Below are 24,140 nucleotides of genomic sequence, written 5' to 3'. Positions count from 1 at the left end.
TGTCAAGCATCTGGTTACAGAGTGGATCAGTGAGCAACTCCGAAACTATTGATTTCAGGAAAAAAGAGAATGCTCTGGGTGTTCAGTATGGCTACAGGACATGTTTGTGAGCACTGAAAGTACAATTGAATACATCATTGAAGCATGTACAATTGGACTTATCGTGAAGGTCTCAAGCTTTTGGTTGGTGTATGGATGAACCATCTATATATTCAACAACATATTAAAAAAAAGAAAGAAAAAAAAAGAAAAGAAAAAAGCTAAGGTATTCCATGACCTCAAGTGTTTCCTTATCCAGGATTATGAATTGTCCTACTTCAGATGTTTTGGTAACTTTGACAACTTGATTGTAACATTTATTTTGTGTCCGACGAGTGCCCCAAAGAGTTGTCCAGCATCATGTAGAAAGACAACAGGCACTGGACACAGATACTACAACATTGCTGTAATTTAAAGCGGTTTTACAAATCCCATAATCCAGGCTGACCGGCCTTTTTTTTTCTCTCAACAGGAGACACTTAACATTGTCTCTGTAGCAAAAGCAAACGTGTAAATAATATGGTAACCAATAGCAGAATTGCATTTACCTGCTCTGGGTGCTGTATTGGGCATGTTTGCTTACTGACACAGTTTACTGACAGATAAATAGAAGGGGAAAAAAGTGGGCGTATGCTACACTATAACAATAACTGCTGACATAATGCCTTAAAGAGGATATTTACTTAAACTTGGCTACCTGTTTTGAGTTGTATAGGTTTGAGACTATCACTTTTGTGTTTTTCTAAAATATTTTTTGATTAGTTTACCACTCGGCAAGTTTCATATTGTAGAATAGACAAACACATTGCATGAAGAATTGGAGCACTGGTTAATAAAAGACCTGCTCAGTTTTTCCCTGGGGTCCACTGAGTTTAATCTCGCTATACACGTCCGAAACACCTGACTCCTGCCAATTAAGGGTTCAATATATATTTGTGTTTTGTCTCAAAATTAATTGACTACAGTAATTGGGTTAAGTAACTGGAGCTGAATAAATGTCGTCCGACATGTAAATAACGTGAAACGTAAGCGGCACTGATATACAATGCACCGAGTTCCAGAGTCCGATCGCGACTTCGCACGCGGAGGCGCCGTTTCTGCTGGGGGCGCTGTGGGGAATAACACCGGCTGTTGCGCTGTGCCGCGGAGGTTAAAGGGCGGTCTGTGTAACGTGTCAGCGGGCTGTCACCTCACCGGTGTCACTCCACCCAACCGGCTGTTGCACACTCACACACCGGTACCCGAGCTGACCTCGAAGATAGCTTCGTAAAATGGCCAAAAAGCGGAGGGAAAGACGAGAGAACGACGGTTTTTCTTCGGCGCCAGAGGAGCTGAAGGCGGCGACGAGTGACTCTCAAGCGCTGAAAGGTGGGTTCTGGTTCTGGTGGCCAACTGCTAACATGAATGTAAAGCAGAGGGAAGGAAATCCCCCCACGGGTAGGCAGATGCATATAATGAGCAATATAACGACTTTGCAACGTCATTTCTGCTTTGCGGTCGGGCGCGTTGAAGACGGCCAGCTAGCCGACGACGGCTAGCATAATGAACATAATGTCCTGTTGGAGTTACGTTAGCTAACCTACACACCACGCCATGCTCATGAACGTTAGTACTGAATAGGATTCATTTGTCCCGAATATTAAACCGAGAGTAAAATCAGTTTTTATTAGTGAGGCTAACGTTTAGATGTTTCATTAACAAAGACCATCCAACGACAAGTAAGGTTAGCTAGTGGTGGGGGAAGTATTCAAGTCCTCATTACGTCACTCAGTATCAATAAGTCACTGTAAATAATACTTAATACGTTTAGTCAGATGTACTCGTGTAAACCATAAATATATATATACTGTGCTGAAAAGTAGGCCCTTTGATTGTTGTACTAATATGTACAATTGTTTTTTTGTTTTGTTTATTTGCTGTTATTATAATTATATCTGCTGCTTTAATGGATAAGAAGCATTTTACTGTTGTAATATTTACCATTGTATATACTGTTGCATAGTGTAATCGATAACAATGCGCCATATTTGATACATTATGTTATGTGTGTATTATTCTAATTTATAATTTAACTATTGGTGTCGATAAACGTAGTGGAGTAAAAAGTAAAATGTTGCCATTGTCAAATTTTGGGGAATAAAAGGAAAAGGAAATACTCAAGTAAAGTTGAAGTCCCTAAAAACTGTAGTGAAGTACAATTCTAAAGCAAATGCACTTAATTAACCTGACGCATGAAATGAACTGTTACAGTTGTCCCTCTCCATAAAGCCTTTAATGAGAGCGTGATTTAACACACCAGCTCAGAAACAGCAGGACTCTGTCTCAGGGGGAAGTGCAGTTCCCTGAAGGGGCTTGAACAAGTGATGCAAAACTGATGAGCAAATTACATAAGGCTCCCTGGTAGCTAGTCTGGTCTGTTTTAGAGTAACTTCTTGATTGATATGGTAAATAAGTTATATTTCCCCAACAGATGCTCAGCATACTGAAGGGGGCTCTGCACGCATGTCTCTCCTGCTTCTGGTTTCTATCTTCACCTGCGCTGCCTCCGTCATGTACCTGGTCTACAGGAACTTCCCAGAGCTTCCTGAGTAAGTTGTATTCCCACAATTTACCAAATATAATAATCCACAGAGCAATGTACATCCCTGGAGGTGAAGACTGATTTTGTATTCATAAATAATTATTAGTTACTATCTCGAATTAGAAAACAAACAAACATATGATTGGATTTCTAAGTGTGATAATGAAACTGACTTATTTTCAAAAATTACCTAAATGTATTCCGTGCTGCTGCTTCCCAAGTGAGGGATATATTACTTTGACTAAAACTAAACTAACTGATTAAGAGTCAATGTTAGACAGAGAAGAGTAAATGGAATATCATGAATAGTTTAATTAAAAGGTAATATGAATGCTAAATATAAAAACGTATGCCAAAGAATAAAATACAAATGAACTGCACTGCAGATTTTGAGAAAAACTGTCGCAAAAGCGTAATCCCATTTTAGTTTTCACCCTTGAATTTGAAATACATAATGTCCTTCACTCTGCGGCTAATGGTTGTATGAATGTAATGTCAGTAAAAAAAGTAAATGATTTAGGTAAATCCTGAAGTTAACAAGTCACCTAACAAAAATCCCAGCACTGGTGCAGTGACAAGTCTACATAATGTTTAGAGGTCTGGAGTATTCTGACTCAAGCTAGTGAAGACAGACGGTCGGTAAAGATAACGATAGTGGGAGGGTGACATTTCCTTTGTTTGCATGCGTTGGCTGATTTTATTCATATTTCTATGCCAAGAAAAGGTCAAACTGAGCTACTCATTTTGACATAATGGTCAAAATCCATAGGTGACTTTTTGGTATGTATTGCAATGTGAAATAAAAAAAACGGATAATGTTTGATAAATGTATGATGTTTTTTTCTTCTTTTTTCTAGTGATGAAATGGAGAAAATCAAGATCCCCAAAGACATGGATGATGCCAAAGCTTTGGGAACTGTGCTGTCCAAATACAAAGACACATACTACTCCCAAGTGTTGGTGGCCTACTTTGCAACATTTATTTTGTATCCTTGGACATCTATCAACCTACTCATCTGAACATAGCTTCCTATTGGTGGTGTTGTCAGAACTACCTTAAGTTAAAGTGATAACAACAATGTCGTTAACTTGTTGATAACTGGGGTCAGAAGTGTACTAAAATATATTGAGAACAGTTTGGCAGATTTTCAAGTCCAAGATAATTACAAAGTATCACCATATTTGGGCTTTCAAAATCCGTCAAGCAGTATGTCCTCAAAATGACACCCTTCAGAATCGGATGGAAATAGTCTGTCATTCTTCATCTCAGTGTAAAAAAATATTTATTATTTATTATTACTTGTCTCCTATGCCCGAGTGTTCACTGTATGTTTTTGCCAAGTAGTTTACCTTAACGCTTTTGTCAGCCTCCAGACATTTGCAATCCCTGGCTCTATCTTCCTCAGCATCCTGTCTGGATATCTTTACCCTTTCCCCTTGGCTCTTTTCTTAGTCTGCTTGGTGAGTAAGGAAGGACATGTGTGATTTAAAACAAATGAGAAGATGTCCTGATGTTGGTGTACTACATACATGTATGTTGGTATTAACCAATGTTTTCTTTGTTGACAGTGCTCTGGTCTTGGTGCTTCCTTTTGCTATATGCTATCATATCTGGTGGGCAGACCGATTATCTACAAATATCTCTCAGAGAGAGCACGGAAATGGTCCCAACAGGTACACATCTAATAACTGATATTGTACTTATAGATGGTATGTTTGTAAGCAATGTTGTGTTTTCTATTTATTCACCCTGTGTTAATGCTGTTTATTTAGCTTTAAGCGAATTCTGGAGCCAAAAATAAATACTGGTATTGTAAAATGGTTACTGAAATAACTGACAAATACTCATCTTGTCAATATACACTGATCGTAATAAAATCCACAAATGGGAACTGCTGGTAATTCAGGTTACTTACGAAACTCTTCGTGACTCTTTTTCTGGCAGGTTGAAACGCATAGAGATCATTTAATCAATTACATCATCTTCCTGAGGATAACCCCCTTTCTTCCCAACTGGTTCATCAACATCACCTCACCAGTCATCAATGTGCCTTTGGGGGTTTTCTTCATCGGTACCTTTCTTGGTAAGGCTGTCTACTTCTTCTGTCTGACTATACCTTATTTAGGTATGTTTTGTTTTCATTGACTCACCTGTATTCAACCTGGCTGATTCACAGGAGTGGCGCCGCCATCCTTTGTGGCGATCAATGCCGGGACAACACTGTACAAACTGACCACAGCTGGTGAGGCCGTGTCCTGGAACTCTCTGGCTGTGCTCGGTGTACTTGCTGTGCTCTCGATCTTGCCTGTTTGCTTCCAGAAAAAGCTGCAGAAGAAACTAGAGTAGAACATTAAACACCTCAGCACCTCATCTGCTGATCCCGGCATCCCTTCGGCTCAGGAACATGAAGCTGTCACTCAAGTTGCTGTGCCTCTATCTCAGACACAGATTTTGTTGGTAGAGTCTCTGACCACTGGCCCAACAAGCACCCATTGACCACAAAATGCAGGCAGCGGTGGGGGTGGTGGGCAGGGGCAGGGTAAACCGGCCACACCGGCCACTGCTTGCACAACTTTTTGAGTTTCTGTGAATTATGTTGTGATTGTGGCACATCTTTCCGTTGAGTTAAGGCTCTGCTCATTATTTTATGATTCTTGCCAGATAATTAAAGGTGCTACTTGTAGGATGTTGGAGTAAAACTCATAGTTCTGGTTTCTCTTTTCTTGCTAGAATTTTAAAAAACACAATCTAATCAGTACCTTGTTGAGGCTGGTGCAAACATCAGTTAGTTAGTTTTTTGGACAGAAACCACTTCTGCTATTACATTTGTTTTGTCAGCAGCATATCGATTGTCTGCATCCTCTTTGTAGCATCTTTAACTTCCACTCTCTTTTTGATATTTATTTTTTTACATGCTTGTTTCTAATTCTAACCCAATGAAGTGTACCACCACAGCAATAACTGTCACGCAAATTTTGAAAGTGGATTTTAGTTTTTAAAAAGTTGTAATGCCTGGTGCTTACCTTGGCAAACATGCCGTGAGGAAAGAATGAAACTGGAGGAGAAAAATGTGATACTTGATCTTGTTGACAAGTGGGTGAGATGCTACGTTCTTCCTTGGAATGTGCCGGCATCCGCTGCCACACACATTTTCAGCAGTTCCTCTACATATTCGTAGCCACTGTAACTTGTAGAGAACAGACTTGGATCATGTAATATTTCCTAACAGTACCTCCAAATTGCAGGATGCAGAACTCCCAATTTGTAATTAAGAATGGAACAAAGACTGTCAACACAACTGATTTATGTGGGGTCAGATGTATGCAACCCAGAAAAGTCGTCTTGGTTTGTGAATCTGAAAAATCCAGGATGAGGTGGGTTCTCATGGCTCGCATCTGTTAATGATAGGTGAGCTCATCTCCACCCAGTAATATTGTTTGCCATGTCAGTATAGAAATGGAGATGTTGCCCATACTACGGATGATACACCAGTACCCTCAATAAGACTGCCAACGGACTGAGGTATCCATGCCGTACCTAGCTTTTTACTGCTTCCATTCTTCGCCAGGTGAGATGTATTATGATGCCTGATTTATGTTTTTAGTGTCCTTTCATTGTTTTTTGAATGACAATGTTGGTGTCCTGTGCAATGAAAGCAAGATTTTATTTTAGATTATAATTTCTTTGTTTCATTGCCATTTTACCAAGGTAACTTATTGCTGCTGCTTAAAACATTTCTGGTTGGTTAATAGAGACGCTGATGCAGTGAATGTACGTGCAGCACTTTTCTTTGATCTCTTAAAATATCACACTCCTAGAAGCAGTTGGTTTGATGCTTTTTGCAATTTCCTGATTATTTCAATATCTTAATCAGCAGATTTACTACTGTGTACTACTATAAGATTCTTAACCCCTCAAACTCGGATACATAAATGTATGTGAAACTTAAATGGTTCTACTGTATGAGCATACTTTTGTCCTAGCATTTCCTCCTGTCATGCTTTTCATGGCAGAACGCTACTGTCAAAGACTTGGGTTGTTATTTTAGTTCTTACTGGTTTATTTGTACAATTGAGGTACATCGTTGTCTTGCAAAATGCATTGTTACTAAAGGTGTTTAAGTCAAGTGGTAAATACTATAAATTCTTCCTAAACAATCTTTTTTTTTTGTCTCTACTTAAATAGGAGCATGATTAACTTCTTTAAAGTTCTCCTTAATGCTGAATTTACAAAACATGGAATATGCTAGATTTTAATACTTATTTTTCTCTTTTCTACAAAATTGAAACTTAATCTTATTCTAAAATTCACCCTATTCAAATTGGAAATATTGTTTTGTCTTTTCACCTTTATCAAAGATATAGTAAGATAACTGTGTAACCCTCTGTTAACATTTCAAAAAGCAGTATTATTTTGTACCTGGAAGTGGTTTATTGTAATATGAAATGTTTACAGATTGCACATTTCTGTCCTCTTAAATATGTTTTTTTCTTTCATATTTATTGAATTATTAAAAATTATCTTTACAGAATATAATTGTGTTTTGAGTGTTATCTATAAAGGTTGAATGCTTGATCATGCTGCAGCAGGGAAACTTTTGCTAGCCAAAACACGGTGGTGTAGTGGCTAGCACTGTCGCCTCACAGCAAGAGGGCCGCGGGTTCGATTCCCGGTCGGAGCGGTCCTTCTGTGTGGAGTTTGCATGTTCTCCCCGTGGCAGCGTGGGTTCTCTCCGGGCTCTCTGGCTTCCTCCCACAGTCCAAAGACATGCTGCAGGTTAATTGATCTCTAAATTGCCCATAGGTGTGAATGTGAGAGTGAATGGTTGTATGTCCCTACATGTGCCCTCGATGGACTGGCGGCCTGTCCAGGGTGTCCCCTGCCTTTGCCCTATGTCAGCTGGGATAGGACCCTAATGAGGATAAGCGGTATTGAAAATGGATGGATGGATGGAAATTTCCAGCAATTATGGATTAAGCTTGAACATTGTCTGGTGCTCTTTCCCTTTGTAGGAGCCTGCAGCAAACTTCAATGGCACAAAGACAACAATGCACAGCGGCATTTCAGTGTGTTTATTCATCCATAAACAAATCATATGTACTGTTTATATCAAGTCTGACAGAACATGAGGGAGGTTTAGTGGCACCAGGTGGGGCTATTGTAACATACCTGCTAAGCGGGGGTCTCCCTCTAACTAACATTCACCCTCCTACCAACATGAAATGCATCAGGGGAATTTTACATATAATTCAATAGGAATTTGATATTCAATATACTCTCGATAAATGGGTTGATTAATAGTGAAACTATTTATATAGTTTTACTGTTAGTCAATATATATGTGTGTATATGTGTATATATATATATATATGTATGTATAAGTGTATATGTATATATATATGTGTATATATATATATGTGTATATATATGTGTATATATATGTGTGTATATATGTATATGTGTGTGTGTGTGTATATATATGTATGTATATATGTGTATGTGTATATATGTGTATGTGTATATATATATATGTGTGTATATATATATATGTATATATACGTATGTATATTTTTATATACGCGTGTGTATATATATATGTGTATTTATATATATATATATATATATGTGTGTGTGTGTGTGTATATATATATATATATATATATATATATATATATATATATATATATATATATATATATATATGTGTGTGTATATATATTCTACAGTAAAGAACCACTAATTCATTGCTTCAAAACAATGTGCTAAAATATAAAATACAATAGCTTCTTCCCCATAACTGCATTAGCGTCCGAACAGGTTAAGAATATATTCTGTCAGGTTCATGTTTGTGTTTCTGTTCGGTTTAAAGGCAGATGATTACAGCTGTTGCGGTGTTGATGGACCACAATGCATTTCGACTGCAACGCTCAGATTTGTATGGATGTGTAAAGTGTAGCTAGAACAAAGTCGGAAGTAATAAATACCTCCTACAAAATAAAACAACTTTCTCAACCTCAAAAGTTGGATGAAATTATAATATGTTAGTGATAATTACTTCACATAGATATACAAACTATCTAAGGGGGCTGTTCTGACTCATCGTATGCATATATAAATGGAGGGAAAAGAAGGTAGTACATAAGTCACACTCAAAATATCATTAATGGTATAAATATGGCAGAATATGCAAGTCTGTAGTCTGATTATTGGTGGCAGAAAGATATTATGGATGAAATAAGACTTCACGCGAACCCAGAAAAGCCTTTTATATATTTACTTTTACTTGTTATATATTCTTTTTAAATTAATATTCATAAAAAGCTACGCACAGATGAAACACCACATAGTTAATAACAATACGGGCCAACGGCAGTATTCTTGTTTGATGGGAACGTTTCTCTACTGTTGCGGAAATTACGTTTTATTGTGAAGGATTTCAGCCGGGTGTATCACCGCCGTTGCTGTTAACAGAACAGGCCAGCTTGGTGTCTGTACTGATTTCCGAGCTTCGCAGTAACGTAGAACCGTGATGGCAGGGAGAAAGCACTTCTCTGAGTCCCTTTAATATGCTCCCTGTTGGGGGGATAAAGGTACCACCGGGCCAGTCTCAAAATGACCACCGGCTTCAGCTCCGGTTCCTGCCGGTTCGCAGACTACTTTGTGATCTGCGGACTCGACACCGCAAGCGGGCTGGAACCCGACGAACTGTCCGGTAAGCATTTTAGCCGTTGGGGTAAATGTCGGGGTTGATGCTGGAGCAAATACGGAAGGAAGGAAGGGGTCGTACAACGTAATGTCAGCGTTAATATTGAGCCGTTACTGTTTCTGAACGCGCCTGTCGTTTATTTAACCGTGTGTCGTCTCGTATCGGTTGTTAACGTCCCCAGCGGACACAGCGTCCGGGCCTAGCTCGTCTCCTCTCCGCCCGGTAACGTACCTGGTGCTGCTCGATGAGAAGGATTACTGTTGGCTCTCGTTAATGCTTCGGCGTTAACTGAACTGTGTTGATGTTGATTCTGCGCAGTAATGCATATTTAATGTGAGTATCACTTTTCTTGCAGTGCACTCAGACATTGGTTGATGATGTACAACACGGATGTACTGATATAATGTAATTACACAGGACGTTGGTACAGTGGCTCCAGCTGTCATCGGGTTATATAGAGGAGGTCAGGCGCAATAACAGATGCCCTTGGGGGATATTTACCCCCCCATCGACCCCTAACATCCTCAGCATCCACCCGAGAGCCACATTGTGCATCCGACCATCCTCCTCAAGGAGACTCCTTAGAAGGCACATCCTTCCCTTCACAAACAAATATAAATAGTTTGAACATGCCATGTGATACAAAGAGCACAATAGGCTTTGACACACCGGGATCCTGTGTGATTCTGGTACTCTGACCCTTTCTGTCTTTACCTGCATGATCATGTGTTGAAAGAGAGAGGGCTCACATATATCTGCATGGGAAACTGTGGTATATAACGGCATGGCAACAGTGCTGTTTTCCCCTCATACGATGTTCCTGGTCAGCAAACTTTTCAAATGTTATTGCATTTGTATAATAAATGTGTATAAACTAGCATCAGCCAGTATGGGTGCCCGATATGACAATATAAACCAGGCTATATACATGTGTCTATTGTTAATGATTTTGTCATACAGTTAATACTGTGGTAGTTATCCCTTTTAATATTTCTGGGTTTGTCATTGAGGGAAATCTTTATTTTATTTTAGAATGAGTTTATATCAATGCGATACCAATTTCTTTAGATGCCAGGCATTTATTTAACTGAACACAAAAACAAACATGTACATGGTAATCATAAACTGTTTGTCATCTGACTGTCAAGTCATTTACTTTACCATGATATATATATATATATATATATATATATATATATTGATATTTTAATATGAAAATCCCATACTCTGAGAGATGATTATATCCATATCAATCATTTCAGATATTACAAATGGTAAAATATTGTGTTCTGTGATTAAGGATTGCTATGACTCAGTTAACTTTGATTTTCTGAGGGAAGTCCACAGTGATGTCAGGCACTTTTGATCTGACAGTAGGCCGACGCAGTTGGGAATACACTTGCGTCGCTTAGTGTGGGAGACTCTTGGAGACATCGTATGAGGAGTTACCATCTTGTGAAAAAATGATAAAGACACTGAATCCAAGATGCAACCAGCGGCAATTGTTACATTTCAAGCTAATCCCAAACAAGAGCAAAGTCACTCTGGGAAATTGGTTGTGTAGCCATGACAACTGACAAAAGGAACATGACAGGGTATGTCCCCATATCTGCACATCTCATCTCAAAAGAGCACGTCCTAACAAAGACATGGACATCCATGTTGTCTCGGCGTAAAACAAATCTTCACTTAAATGTTCATGCTCCCTGTTGAAGACTCTTGTGAATAAAATTTATTTCATTTTCTCGTATCTTTCTGTAACTGACAGATGTAGTGACGAAAAATGGTGTATTGGTGTATTGTGACCAATATTGCCCAAAAGATGCTTCCATCAAAGGAAAGGGTTTTGCAATAATTAATAGACTTGAGTCTGCTCTTGGAGTCGTGACTGATCCAAGATATTGGTAGAGGTGGGAGTTGTTTTGCTAAATAATAGTTTTTTGGCTTTTGACAATGGCGATTTGTGTCATTTTGAAGTGTATGTAAATATCTGGCAACTCCAACATTATTAATGTCAGGGTTCTCAACAGCAGCAACAATGCTAACACATATCCTGAGGGAAAACAGGTTGACAAAGAACTTATAGTTTCAACTCAAATGATGTACTTATCAACTGCATTTCAATTCAAATGTTGTGTATTTCACATTAAAAAGAACAACAAAATCTTGCTCTTATTGATGGTGGAGATGCTGCAGTCAGGCAAACTATCCAAGTGCAAATCTGATCGCACAAATTAGCCCAAAGCCTGTTGTGAGTGTAAAAGTGTAAGCTCTTGTTGACCGGGTCACTACGCCTGCTTCAGGCAACAGTCCAATTAGTTCAGCCATTTTAACTGATTTGTTTTTTTACTAATGTTGGGGGAGGGGGGAATAAAACGTTTCTTGTGCAACTGCTGTTCACAACACAATGATTATTAGAGAAGAGTCTGTTTTAATCCCTCTTTCAGTGTGATTTACTGTGACTCAGGAGGTAGTGAGAAGCTTAATGTTGTGGTTGAAAGAAAGTTATTTCCTCCTTTGAGCAATAACATAGCCACACATCATTTTAGTTTTCAGAGACTCAACCCCCTTACGTTTATTTTTACAAGTTGAGTTCAAATTCATTTAAAATTAACAAAATTAATAGAAGTTCAAGAACATGCACTGCTCTGTTTCGAACTGAGCAGTTGTATGTACTTGAGCAGGCCGTCTCAACACTAAGTAAAGCTTTTTGAAGATGTTAAAGAGAGTGAATACTTATGAACATGTCAGCCTTGCATCAGTGTGGGCAGCGACTACCAGAGTGTATGATTATCTTTCTTCAAAATGTGGCTTTGTGCCATGAGCGGCAGCAAAAGAAAGAAGGCACCGTCTTGCTTTTGTGACAGCTTCTTTTTCAACTCTCAGAAACTTGAATTATCAAAAAAAAAATGGTACAAGACAGAACTGCATGTTCATTTTTTTTAATCATGTATAAGACAAAGAAATCTACATTTTATTGAAGTAAATGTCTCATTTTTATATAATGTCCTGTTGATTGGCTTCCCCTCTAACCTTCCAAATGGCTCCAATAGCATTGCATTCTTCTGTTATCATAATCTGCCTTTTGAGGGTGTGATCGTGGTTCTTTGAGGTCTTTCTGACGAGACAAAAACACAACCGGTTCAAAACTTGCACAGAAACGGAGGCGCTGTGGTCAAACATCCCTGACGCTGTCCTACTTACTGCATGTTGCTGCTGTTTACTGTAGAAAGAGGTTAGGGGCTTGCCCTTTATCGACTTTCAGTTGAAGTTGTCGAGACAGGAAATGGTGTGGAAATTCCATTGTTACAGGTTACATACGCTATTCCTCGAACTTCTCTTGCATTTTAAGTAACTCGGGTTTGTTGGATGAAGTGTTTCATTGTGCATATTTTAATCTGCACTTGTGATAGAGTACGTCTTCTATTTTTTTTAGTTGCAGTGGGTTCATGGTTCTTTTTCACACACTACTGTAAATGTTTGTTAACACAGGGGCGTTTCAGATAACTTTCACGTGTGGGTGGGTAGATTAGTACCTAACTGCATCTAAAATATATATATATATATATATATATATATATATATATATATATATATATATATATATATATATATATATATATACAGCCTCAGCTGTGATTGGAAGACTAATCAAAAGTGTTGAGCATCATTAATAAAAACATGTCATCTTAGAAAACAGATTCAAAAGATGGTCGCTTAGGAGCCTTACTCACTTATATTATTGTAATGAGCCAAATCAAACTCTGGTGTTTTTTGTATATAGTTATATAACAGAACCAAGGTGTGTTCTTAATTTTTTATATGATGCAATTGTGATTAATGTACACTGACAAAGAATACATACAAAGAAATGACCAACACGTTCTTTCTTTCACAATGTTAGCAGCCCAGCGAGGGTCTGATTAGCATATGTATAACACTGCAGCCTCACGGCGAACCTGGAAACACAGGCAGCTGAGGGACATAAGTACACTCGCACACAGGACCCACTTATTCAAATGCTAAATATCCTTTTGAATTTACCAGGCAGCCTCTCTCTCCCAATTCTGCTCAGCAAACAAATGAGGATGAATGGCTCAACATGAAAGCTGGCTTCAAATGCATAATGTGGGCTTTCATATTTTCACACAGTTGTTTATTTACGGGCCAGTAAAGGGTCTCCTGTAAGTATTTTTAACACATTTGCTTGAAAATGTATCGGGGACATTTTGAATGTAGTTTGAAGATTCATTACACATTTCACAGGGCTTTGCGGGTGCAGTGTTTCTTGATCTTTACACACATGATGATTACAAACTCTGAAGCTGACCACAAATAAGCTCTGAGAAAGTTCTGGCTCACAGGGCTCTAACTAATGATGTAATGACTGACTGTGATGGAAGCTCAGGATTAAAGTGTAAGATCTGCAGCTTGAATCAGTTTACTCTTAGATTCAGGGGTTTTCTCATTGGCAATGGCGACCAAGACTTATGGGTTGTATAGGTTGTAAACCTGCACAGAGCTTTGAAAGAAGACGCTGTGTGCAGCACTTTTTCTGGAGGCAGCCACATACACCCTCTCCTTAGCTGTATATATAATATAGATATTGATTTGTCTGATTATAAATAATATCAATATACGGAGCATCTGCTTTGCAACAAATACATGCGAGTGCTTCCCTTATGTTGTTGTAGCAGGTTCTTTGGCAAGAAAATAATTTCCTAGATTATTTCTTATTTGCGTTTCTAAATAAATTATACTATAGCAAGAATATGTGGGTTTCCAGGAGGTCCAATACAATCCAAGTGGTTGACATATTGACAGGTACATAACCGCATTGTTGTGAAGCGTTAGCGGCGCCGTCACCGCGTCCTGCTGCGGGCGGTGCAGCCGAGCCGTGCTAGAGTACAGAGAGGCACGGTCGTTTATGTGTGCGCCTGGTGGGCCGTGCCGTGCCAAAGTAGCTGCGAGGGAGTATGAGCGCAGGAGGGGTGCAGAGCCTTGGGTGGACTCTGGCTCACAGGACTAGGGAAAGCGGCGAGCAGCCAGACCTGCGTGACGCTCCACTCCCACAGCTACCGGTCCGCGCGCTCGGCGCGTCACCGTCCATTTGGTTGGAAAGTGACAGATCAAAAGATGTGTTCCGTCACTGTCGAGTTTGTTGGTGCTCATTTAGACGAGAGACGTCCCAAGGCGAGGCAGCTACCGTGTAATTAGCACTAATTACCAGGCGAAGACGTCAGTTGAGAGAAGGAGCACCTGTGCAGATCTGAGCCAACTGCACCTGAGCGTGAACATGCTGTGACCGTCACACATTTCACCATAGTAAACATTAAAATCCATCCATCGTTTGTTGTCAAAGCATACGCATTCCCCCAAAATATTGTAAGAGCCTTATGGCCTGATTTTATATAATTATATAAATATATATAACAATTACTCTCCCTGCACCACACATAAGGCTTTAGAAAATAAACCATAATGGTTGTACATGTAATGAATGTTTCCTGAAATGTGCTGCTGATATATGCTGTGATAATTACGGTATGATTTTAACAAACAGACTTTCCTGTGGTAGTTTAGAGTTCGTGTGCAGACTGTGGGTGTGATTTATGCTAATTCAAAATGGCCATTTGGTATGATACATGCACATGTGATTACTTTTAAAGGATGGGTTGTTTGTTGGTGGAGTAAAACAACCTGTTTCTTTACTTCACTGCAATACTTGACTTCGTCCTGACAGAGTTTACACACATCATCGTGCTTCTCCGAGTCTGTTTTCACTTTCTGTCTTGGAATTTGACTACCGAGTTCACGAAGAACAGCGTTCCTCTTTGCACGCAAGCGTTTTTATCCTCTTTGAACAAAATACTAATTACATATATGCCTAAATCATTAAACAATAATTCTGGAGCCATCGTAGTAAAATAATGTAAAATAAATAACAACAAGCCGGATAATCCTTTCCCCATCCCTACTAACGTTAATAATAGTCTTTTAATAGACGTCTAACTTTACATTCCTGAAGATTCTCCCCCGTGGGCAGTTTAGATATGAAAGTAACCAACAGATTAAACCACTTAATCTTTTACACTCTTACTTCAAATGTTCCGTGTTGTCTTGTTCAAACAAATACAATAGAGAGAATGAATGTAATCATCAGGGACGAGAGTTGAGAGAGTCTTCATTTCAGCATTGAGTCATATTATAAGTGCGCATCCCTAACTACGTAGGCCACATCAGCCTGAGAGCAGCAGTACCTTGTTGACATGGTGTAACTAGAAAAGAGTCGATGCCCTGTGTTACAAAGCTCCCATTTGGCTTTGATAGGCTGCATGAATGTGTGTTTTTGCTTTTTGCCAGCAGGGCTGTTTCATTAGTGTTTTGCAAATGTCATGCATGGAGAGGGAACAGCAAAAAGCATTGCCTGGTTGCATAAAGGGTGTTTTTTATATAAAATGTTAGATAATCTGGCCCAGTTCAGGTCAGTCTGCAACACAAGAGCAGCCATTCACTCAGTAAACCTCATGACTGTAGTGATGGGATACACATCTTTTAATAATGTGCCACACCGTGAGATGTTTATTCACCAGGTGATTAAAAGGGCAAAATATGTTGAAATGCCACGTTATTCCTTTCTAAAATGTTGCTCTACGTACCAGCGTATAAATCATGTAATATTAATCTATCACTTAATTACTCTATATTTGTCTTTATTGTCAAGAAATCCCATAAAAAGTCTGTGGCACTCTGAATTCATTCCCACTGAAGAAAAATACAGATCAAAAATAGGTGCATTTAAGAATTTTAAAAAACTCAGTAATTCCCGATGTACTGTACTGCCTGCAACACTCATGACTTTCCCGTCAGCCTCATCTGCACTCCTTGTTTAGTGCTAATGCTAATGTTGTAACTAAGATGGTGCTCAACATTATTCCTGTTAAAATCTGCATGATTGCATCCAGAAAAGCATCGTGGGCATGTTGGCATGCAGACGTTAGCATTTAGCTCCATCACTGTGCAGCGTCACAGAGCTGATCGCATGGCTGTGGACTCTCTGGTGAGAATATGATCCATAGCAGAGCAGTGTGGATTTGCTTGATCTCCAGAAGAAGCGGAAGCTACAACACACAGAAATGCTGTATCGTAACCCTACAGGCTGCTTGAGTCAGCAGACCCACCTGACGCAGACGCACACCTGTGCTGTGTCTGTGGGCAGCTTGCTCTCCGAGCAGGCGGCTGTCAGGATGTCTGCACAGACTGAGAAGTGATGCCCTAACCATCCAGAACCAGGCTTTTAATTACATTGTTTTTGTTTTATTTGTTGTGTAGCTTTATGCCAGTATATAGAGGCTACTAAATTCAGAGATGGGGCCAGAGGAAATTTGGCGGGGGAAAATGAAGGTAACCCTCCCACCACACACACTCCTCCCCCTCTTAACCTGAGCTCAGCTTTAACCCTTCAACCTTTAGCCTGGCACACCTTGTTTTTTTTTTTTTTACTCAGCATTCCCTTTTTGTTACTTCAAATTCTGAGTTTCACAGTTATTTTCTGCACAGGTGTGGGGACTTTCTTTTTTGCGCTCTCTGATTTTTCTTGTCCCCGCCTCCCTCCTCCCTCACATCCTTCAGCAGCAGCTGAACAATGAGCTGATGTTTGACAACCACTGCTTCTGTTTCTCTCACACACACACACATCCAGTGCTGCCTGCGCTGGCATTGCTTGGCCAGTGTTTGCTCTCCCCCTACACTCTGAATGACCTCTCAGTACTGCCTTGGTGTGTGCATCACTTCTGCTTTATTCGGGTTCAAATCAACTCTTTTTGAGCTTTCTATGATTGATTATTTTGTGTGTTCCTTTTATATTGCCATTCAAGCTGCTAGAAAGCATTATTACCCATGAAGTAAATCTATTTTGGAGTATATGATGCTTCTTTTCTTATATTTTATTTTGTTAGGTGCAGATGACCGCTTTATATGGTGCATTACAATCTTCCTTTTAAGACCAATATGCTGACTTTCTCTTTTCTCTGGAGTTGCTCCTGGCACTTTTAACCTGCTTCTGCTCAAATTGTTTGTCTGCTCCTCCATCTTCATCTGGAAACCTCGGCTAACTGTTTGTCTCTTTTATTTTTGTTGCTCTCTCTCTGTTTTGTTTCACTTTCAGGTGAGAATTTTGAGCAGAGTCCACTACGGAGAACCTTTAAATCCAAAGTCCTGGCACATTATCCAGACAATGTCGAGTGGAATCCATTTGACCAGGATGCAGTGGGCATGGTATGACCTCTACACAGATATATTATTACCCTAATATCTTATAATACTCCCAGCCATGCCATTATTCTTACAAGTTTTATAAATAAGCAATTAAAAACGGTAATAAAAACAATTTTGTTGTTGGGAATTACGCTTTCTTCTCATCTAACTCTCAAAAAGAAAGAAAATAAACAGGATTGCCCAAAATGTTGAGTTTTTTGCCTTTTTAGGTTGGACTAAACCGTGTAAAATAACCCCGCCTGTTAGGGTTTGTTGTACTGTAGTCTGATGTCCCCTTACCTTTTCCCTTTCCTCAACCCTCTGATGCCTTTCCTCTCCATCCTCTCAGCTCTGTATGCCAAAGGGTCTGGCGTTCAGGACGCAGGTTGATTCCCGGGAGCCTCAGTTCCACTCCTTTATCATCACCAGAGAGGACGGCTCTCGGACTTACGGCTTTGCCCTCACCTTTTTTGAGGAGGTGACCAGTAAGCAGATCTGCAGTGCCATGCAGACTCTTTACCACATGCACAACGCAGAGCAGTATGACATCTTGCACACTCCCACCTCACCACCGGGACCCGAAGTCCATCGGCACCAACACTCCCAGACACGTCCTGTGCTCCACGCCGCCCCCGCCATATCCCGCCTGCAGCGCTTCAACTCGTATGACATCAGTCGTGACACGCTGTACGTGTCAAAGTGCATCTGCCTAATAACACCCATGGCCTTCCCTCAGGCCTGCAGGAAGGTGCTTAAGCAGCTTCACCAGGCTGTGTCGTCCCCCCAGCCCCCGCCCCTCCCGCTGGAGAGCTTCATCTACAACATCCTCTATGAGGTGCCCCTGCCACCCTCTGGGCGTTCCCTCAAGTTCTCAGGCGTCTATGGGCCCGTGGTGTGCCAGAGGCCGAGTACATCTGAGTTGCCACTCTTTGACTTTTCCATTGGTGAAATGTGTAATCTGCTCGGGGTGGAAAACGTTCTTCAGCTGTTCACCTGTGTCCTGCTCGAGATGCAGATACTACTCTACTCAGAGCGTAAGTAGTCGTCCTGCTACTGTTACACTTAATGTTTTCATGTCGCCTTCAGCATCCTGTCCCATTCGAGTGGATTGATTACAAGTACCTATGCATCTTGCTCACATTGCAATCATATTTAAAAACATACAAAAAAAAGATTTGCCAGGCTAACATGAACTCCTGTTCATTAACACTATACATGTTTCTGACGAGTTGGAAGCAAAGAGAAATTATGTATCAGCTTTTGTTTTGAGAAGTGAGAGGTCATGTGATCCTGCTGGTAGAGGCTGTCTCAAGAGATGTGTCTGCAGCTGGGAGACATATCAGTGTCATGACATAAGACTAGATATTGTCTGGGGACCTGATGGTTACATGCTGGTGTAGCTTCAAGGCTTTCATACTTTTAAAAACATTTTGGATGGATGCAAGGAGGCTTACATTACTATCTGTTCCATAATAGATGCAAGACAAGGTGAACAAAGCTGGCTGATCGAGTAAGGGGAGACGGGATATTGTCAAAACAATTATCCCACCTTTTCAGATGCTCTCTCCAGGTAGACATTCACAGTGTTGCACTCCATTGTTCACATGAAAAGTGTAATAAATTAAATTGCTATGTCAAAAATGAAAAAAAGCAAACTGGAGATAGAAGTCTTTCCTCCTCTCAGCTGGCCAATCACTCTGTAAATCTGGTGTGAATGTGGGACTGTCTTTTACGAAAAGGGACCATAGTCTTCAGACACTTAGTTCTTATCAGACATCAGAATAAATGTGGGGCCCTGAGGCACTTCTGACAGAGTATATTGGCTCCTTAATTTTAAAAACCAACCTATTTTTTAGGTTTCTGCTCGAAATAACATACCCAAACTAAAAAGGGTGTATATCTGCAACCACAAAGGCTATTTGAATAATGTCGGTGTTATAATAAAGGCAACCCATGTGAGCTTTTGTTCAGATGTGTAAATATTAGTATATCAATCAACAAATACAGCAGTCTTTGTTGATTAGAAGAAGAAAAACCTTTTATTTTATTTTTTAAAGTCAAAGGTAAGCAACATTTGTAACTGTAAAGCTCTAAAGCGATTCATGTTGCTGTGTTCTTTGGCTCATAACTCGTTGATGCTTTGGTGCAGAATGATTTTGTAAAGATATCTAGAATCTGTGTTAAATCCTCTTGCTCTTTTCTATCTGGCCTTTTCTGATAGCACCGAGCTACGGGTTGCTAGTTCAGTTGTTTAATTTGATGTATAACATCAATATATTTGCTCATGTTTATTGTAATGTTTTACACAATTTAACCATAATGTGTACATTTCAGCCCAATTGGGGGGGCACAGTTTTTAAAAGGTTAAGGATATCCTTGTTGGTCCTCCAGAAGCTTAGAAAAGTAGTATCTTTGAGAAAAGTATTTATCCATGAACTGTTTGTTTTGAGTTCCTTGTTGCAAATTGAATAGAGTGTTTTTTTACCTAATTCACCAGGGCTTCATAGAAACACCGTAGTCTTCAAGGGCCAAAACAAATCAATTTGGCTGCTGAGCTCTTTATGCAACATCACTTTCATGCTGTTTCACCTAGAATCCAAGATGCAAAGAAATAGTACACTGAAAATGTTGCTACACCAGTGCTCCATAATCCCGCTATATGCCTAACTCCAGAAATGTTTCAAAAGTGTTCAAAAAGACTGGATAGAATAGAAGCCCTGGCCTTAAGGCGAGGACACATGTTTGATATGCGTGGCGGTACTATTATCCAAGAGGTTACATAACCTCTTGAGTGTTTACCAGCCTGTGTAAATGTCGGTCCCCCTCACCCATCACAGGCAGCCCAGTCTACGAGTGTGTCTGTGTGTGATACACACATATGTGCTTCTCAGCTATGCAGGCCTCCTATGGTGTTTCTTTGTGATTCATCCTATAAGCAAAACACACAGCGAGAGCCTGCATTTTATGATATATCAAATTTGGCGGTCCAAAAATGCAGTCAGCTTGAGCCCTGATTGTATTTATTCATTAGGAGTAACTGCTGGTAAAGATTTCCTTTCCGTTGTGTGTTGTGCGTCGTGCGTGTGCGTGCATGTGTGTGTGTGTGTGTGTGTGAGGAGAAACAAGGACATCATTTAAGGATGCTGGGTCTGGTGTGGTGATTGGATCCATTACAATCGCAAGAGAAGGCAAATGGTTTACAAAACGCCAGGGGCCGGGGGGGAGAGAAGCTCTTAAAGGGGGAAAGTTGTGGTGTTGCTAGGCAACCCGGAGACGGGGAGGATGGCAATGATGCAGGATGATTATTATTGGTTGGAAGTGACATCATGTCTCTTTTTTCACCCATGAGGCTGATCACTGCAGAATGCAGGGTGTTGTGTAGAGTTAAGCCCTGGCAATCTTCCACTGGGAAGATACAAGGGCTTGTTTGGAAAAGACTCTACGTACTTAAACACACACACACACACACACACACACACACAGAGGAGAGGGATGCCCCGCAAATAAGAAGAAACCTGTGTGTGTTATATGCTAATAATAGCACAGGAGTTCATACTTCTGATATAAGATGAATAAATTGAAACGATAAAAGATAAGATATTCAAACCCTATCTGCTGCTTCTCCCGTCCCTCTCAAACAGGAAGCCACTATTTGTTTTTATTATTTCACTCTGTCTTTATGTGATTTGTGCAGTCGAGATTGACATAATGGATGAAGGGAGAGCGAGATCTGAACGGTTACACAACGGACATGGAACCGAAAGAAAAATGCTTCATCTGAAATAGTGGAAAAGCACAAATAAAAAGCTGGATCTCCGTCAGCACAGTGTGTTTTGACTGCAATAACACAATTATTTAGTTTTATTTAAAGATGAAAAGGTTAGATGATTAATCAATGTCCAATTAACTGTTTTAATGAAGAAATGCAAAATATTTTCTTGCATCATTGCCTCCAATATGAGGATTTTTGCTGATTTGTGCAACGTTCAAATAATTTGACAGTAAATCTTTTTTTTTTTTGGACAAAACAAGAAATTTGAAGACGTCATCTTTGGCACTGGGATATTGTCGTGGGCATTATTCCCTGACATTTTAAAGACCAAACTATTCATTGATTAAACAAGAAAATAATATGTTAATTAATCGAAAATCTAAATAATCATTACTTGTCACCCTGGCTCCGACTGCTAATTGTACTGAACAAACAGCTGCACAAGTCAGAGTTGTTACGACATACATCTCTACACAATCTTTGTTTTTCCATTCACTTCTGACCAAATGAACATTTTAATTGATCAAAATCAGTAAGTAGCCTCCATTACTGCTATGGCAATGAGTCAAACACACAACACATGTTGCGTAATAAGCTGCTTGATCAGAAGAACAGAAGTGAGATCTGCACCAGTTTCACTTCTGTGTGCTCGTATATTTTTAGCTTGCTGTGCTGCATCACTTTGCACTCAGTATGTAAATTCAAGCATCACTTCAAGTCCAACTGCTACCAGTTCTCACTTTTTTTATAAAACGTGCCCGGGATGCATCTGTGTATAGAAGCGGCCGTGACCCTTTGTGACCTGAGTTCAAGTGGATTATTGTTCTGCTGGTCTAGTTTAAGAGCAGACGGGTGATGTTAGTATTCTTGTCCCCATCCTGGGGAGAGGAAGCCAGCTCAGAGGGGGGGAGGAGGGGGTAGTCCGGGGCTGGGGTGAGTCTCTTCTCATGGACCAGCACATGACCAAATGAAGGAATGGCACCATAACAGGAGAGGCAGAGCTGCTGCCGAATGTACTAGAGGTGGCAACAGGATAGAGCAGGAATGCAGATGAGGAAGGCTGGAAACATATTTGAATTGATACCAACCGTGAACCTGAAGGAGTGCTGCTGTGTGGAGTCCTGACGAAGGACTTTAACGTTAACTATAAGGCCGGCTGACTCTAGCTGTGTCGCTGCTTATTGGATCTTCCAAAGGACGCAGAAGACTTCCTGCACAAATGAGATGGTCAAGAATTTAAAAAATGTCTTTGCACATTTGCAGGAGTGTTTATTATGGGACAGGCCATGTCAGCTTGCTAGGACATATTTAGATGACACATTTTGGCTTCTGGAGATTGTCTTCAGCTAATTACTTTAAGGTTGGCCATTGTCCACTCAACTCCCACATTGACAGAACAGAGAATAACAAAGTTAACACTAGTAGGGTTGGGTGTTTTCTTTTGTCTCGTCATGTTCGTCTACTCTGTTTCCACATCGTTCTCTTCGTACTGAATCCTGTTTCAAACAGAGAAACGTTCAGTACTTTGTCTCAGCCAATCAGTGCTATTGCAGCAGGTGATTTCTATCAGCAAAGAGAAGAGCTGAGGCATAAACAATGTAATCCTATTTAGATAATGTGTTGCACAACTCTTCTGTCATATGCTGTTTTTTGGCACAAGAGAAGTAAACAACATATATCAGGCAAAGGCAGTGTGGCCCAGAAACTTTAGGGGAATACATTGTGGGAAGAGTTGTGCAACCCTTGATTTTAATGTCAGGAGTTTTACAATGCACATTTAATAGTTTACAATAATAATATTAAGATGTTAGGAGGACTGTCCATATTGAGCCGTGCAGAAATGGATTTCTGTCCTCTACTCTTGTCCAGTACATTTTAAATTAAGTCATTGAACGGGTATTTGCTTGTGGTGATTCTGATGACTGTGCTGTGGAAACCACCAATCAGTAGAAAATGCTGCACCACATATGAGAATCATGACAATCACCAAGGCGTTAAAGTAATTATTAAGTCAGAAAATGAACCCTCAAATCTGCTCTGTACTGCTGGACTATTTCTCTGACTTGGTTACCGTTTGTCCTTCATCATTGTTCTCTTTTTTTATGTGTGCATGAAACAGATTACCAGAGGCTGATGACTGTGGCCGAGAGCATCACAGCCTTAATGTTCCCCTTCCAGTGGCAGCATGTGTACGTTCCCATTCTGCCCGCCTCCCTCCTCCACTTCCTGGACGCTCCTGTGCCGTATCTCATGGGCCTCCAATCCAACGGACAGGATGACCGCACCAAGCTAGAGCTGCCACAGGAGGTACAAACACAACCGATATTAATGTATACTGTACTGAGAGGTGTGAACAGTATTGTAGATCCTCCCACATCTATTTGTCTTGCCTCTAATATACAGATTGCAAATCAACCTTCGTCTCTGTGCATTTCTACTTGCTTTTGTCTGGTAACAAATGCAGTTTAGTAGGTTGTTACTTTGGTGTGAAAAATCTGGATTATAGTGAATAAATCCCTTGTCAGAGTTTTTTTATTTACAATGAGAAGAAGTTAATATTGTCATTCTGCATAGATAAGGACGTATGTGTACAGATTGTAAAGCCCACTGAGGCTAATTTGTGATTCTGGGCTATACAAAATAAACTGAATTGAAAAATTGTTGTACTGCTCACATAAGCCACGGTGGACAGTTTTCATTCTTATTCCTCCTGCGGCTGCATCTTTAAGCACAGTCAGCAGTTTTCTCATTAGGAACACATGTCTTTGGTTCACATTTCACACAC

At 40.1% G+C, this 24,140-nt stretch overlaps 2 protein-coding genes across 3 annotated transcripts in view; both read left to right on the top strand.

Annotated features, from left to right (window-relative positions):
- Window positions 1-1,141: 1,141 nt before the first annotated feature.
- tmem41b (transmembrane protein 41B) lies at window positions 1,142-6,571 on the top strand. Its single transcript, XM_034528757.1, has 7 exons — window positions 1,142-1,407; window positions 2,510-2,627; window positions 3,478-3,606; window positions 3,988-4,081; window positions 4,190-4,294; window positions 4,566-4,704; window positions 4,798-6,571. The coding sequence occupies exons 1-7, from the start codon at window positions 1,311-1,313 to the stop codon at window positions 4,965-4,967; spliced, it is 852 nt and encodes a 283-aa protein (XP_034384648.1). The 5' UTR covers window positions 1,142-1,310; the 3' UTR covers window positions 4,968-6,571.
- Window positions 6,572-9,096: 2,525 nt separating this feature from the next.
- Window positions 9,097-24,140, top strand: part of dennd5a (DENN/MADD domain containing 5A) — a 29,421-nt gene continuing 14,377 nt past the window's right edge. For both annotated transcript variants that reach the window (XM_034556933.1, XM_034556924.1), the window contains exons 1-5: window positions 9,097-9,333; window positions 16,660-16,731; window positions 17,495-17,604; window positions 17,933-18,617; window positions 23,475-23,662. In XM_034556933.1, coding sequence (XP_034412824.1) covers window positions 9,234-9,333; window positions 16,660-16,731; window positions 17,495-17,604; window positions 17,933-18,617; window positions 23,475-23,662 — 1,155 coding nt within the window. In that variant the 5' untranslated portion in view covers window positions 9,097-9,233. The remainder of the gene's footprint in view (window positions 9,334-16,659; window positions 16,732-17,494; window positions 17,605-17,932; window positions 18,618-23,474; window positions 23,663-24,140) is intronic.

This window comes from Cyclopterus lumpus, chromosome 3, assembly GCF_009769545.1.
Source record: "Cyclopterus lumpus isolate fCycLum1 chromosome 3, fCycLum1.pri, whole genome shotgun sequence".
Taxonomy (NCBI): domain Eukaryota; kingdom Metazoa; phylum Chordata; class Actinopteri; order Perciformes; family Cyclopteridae; genus Cyclopterus; species Cyclopterus lumpus.
This window is presented reverse-complemented; position numbering and strand designations above follow the sequence as displayed.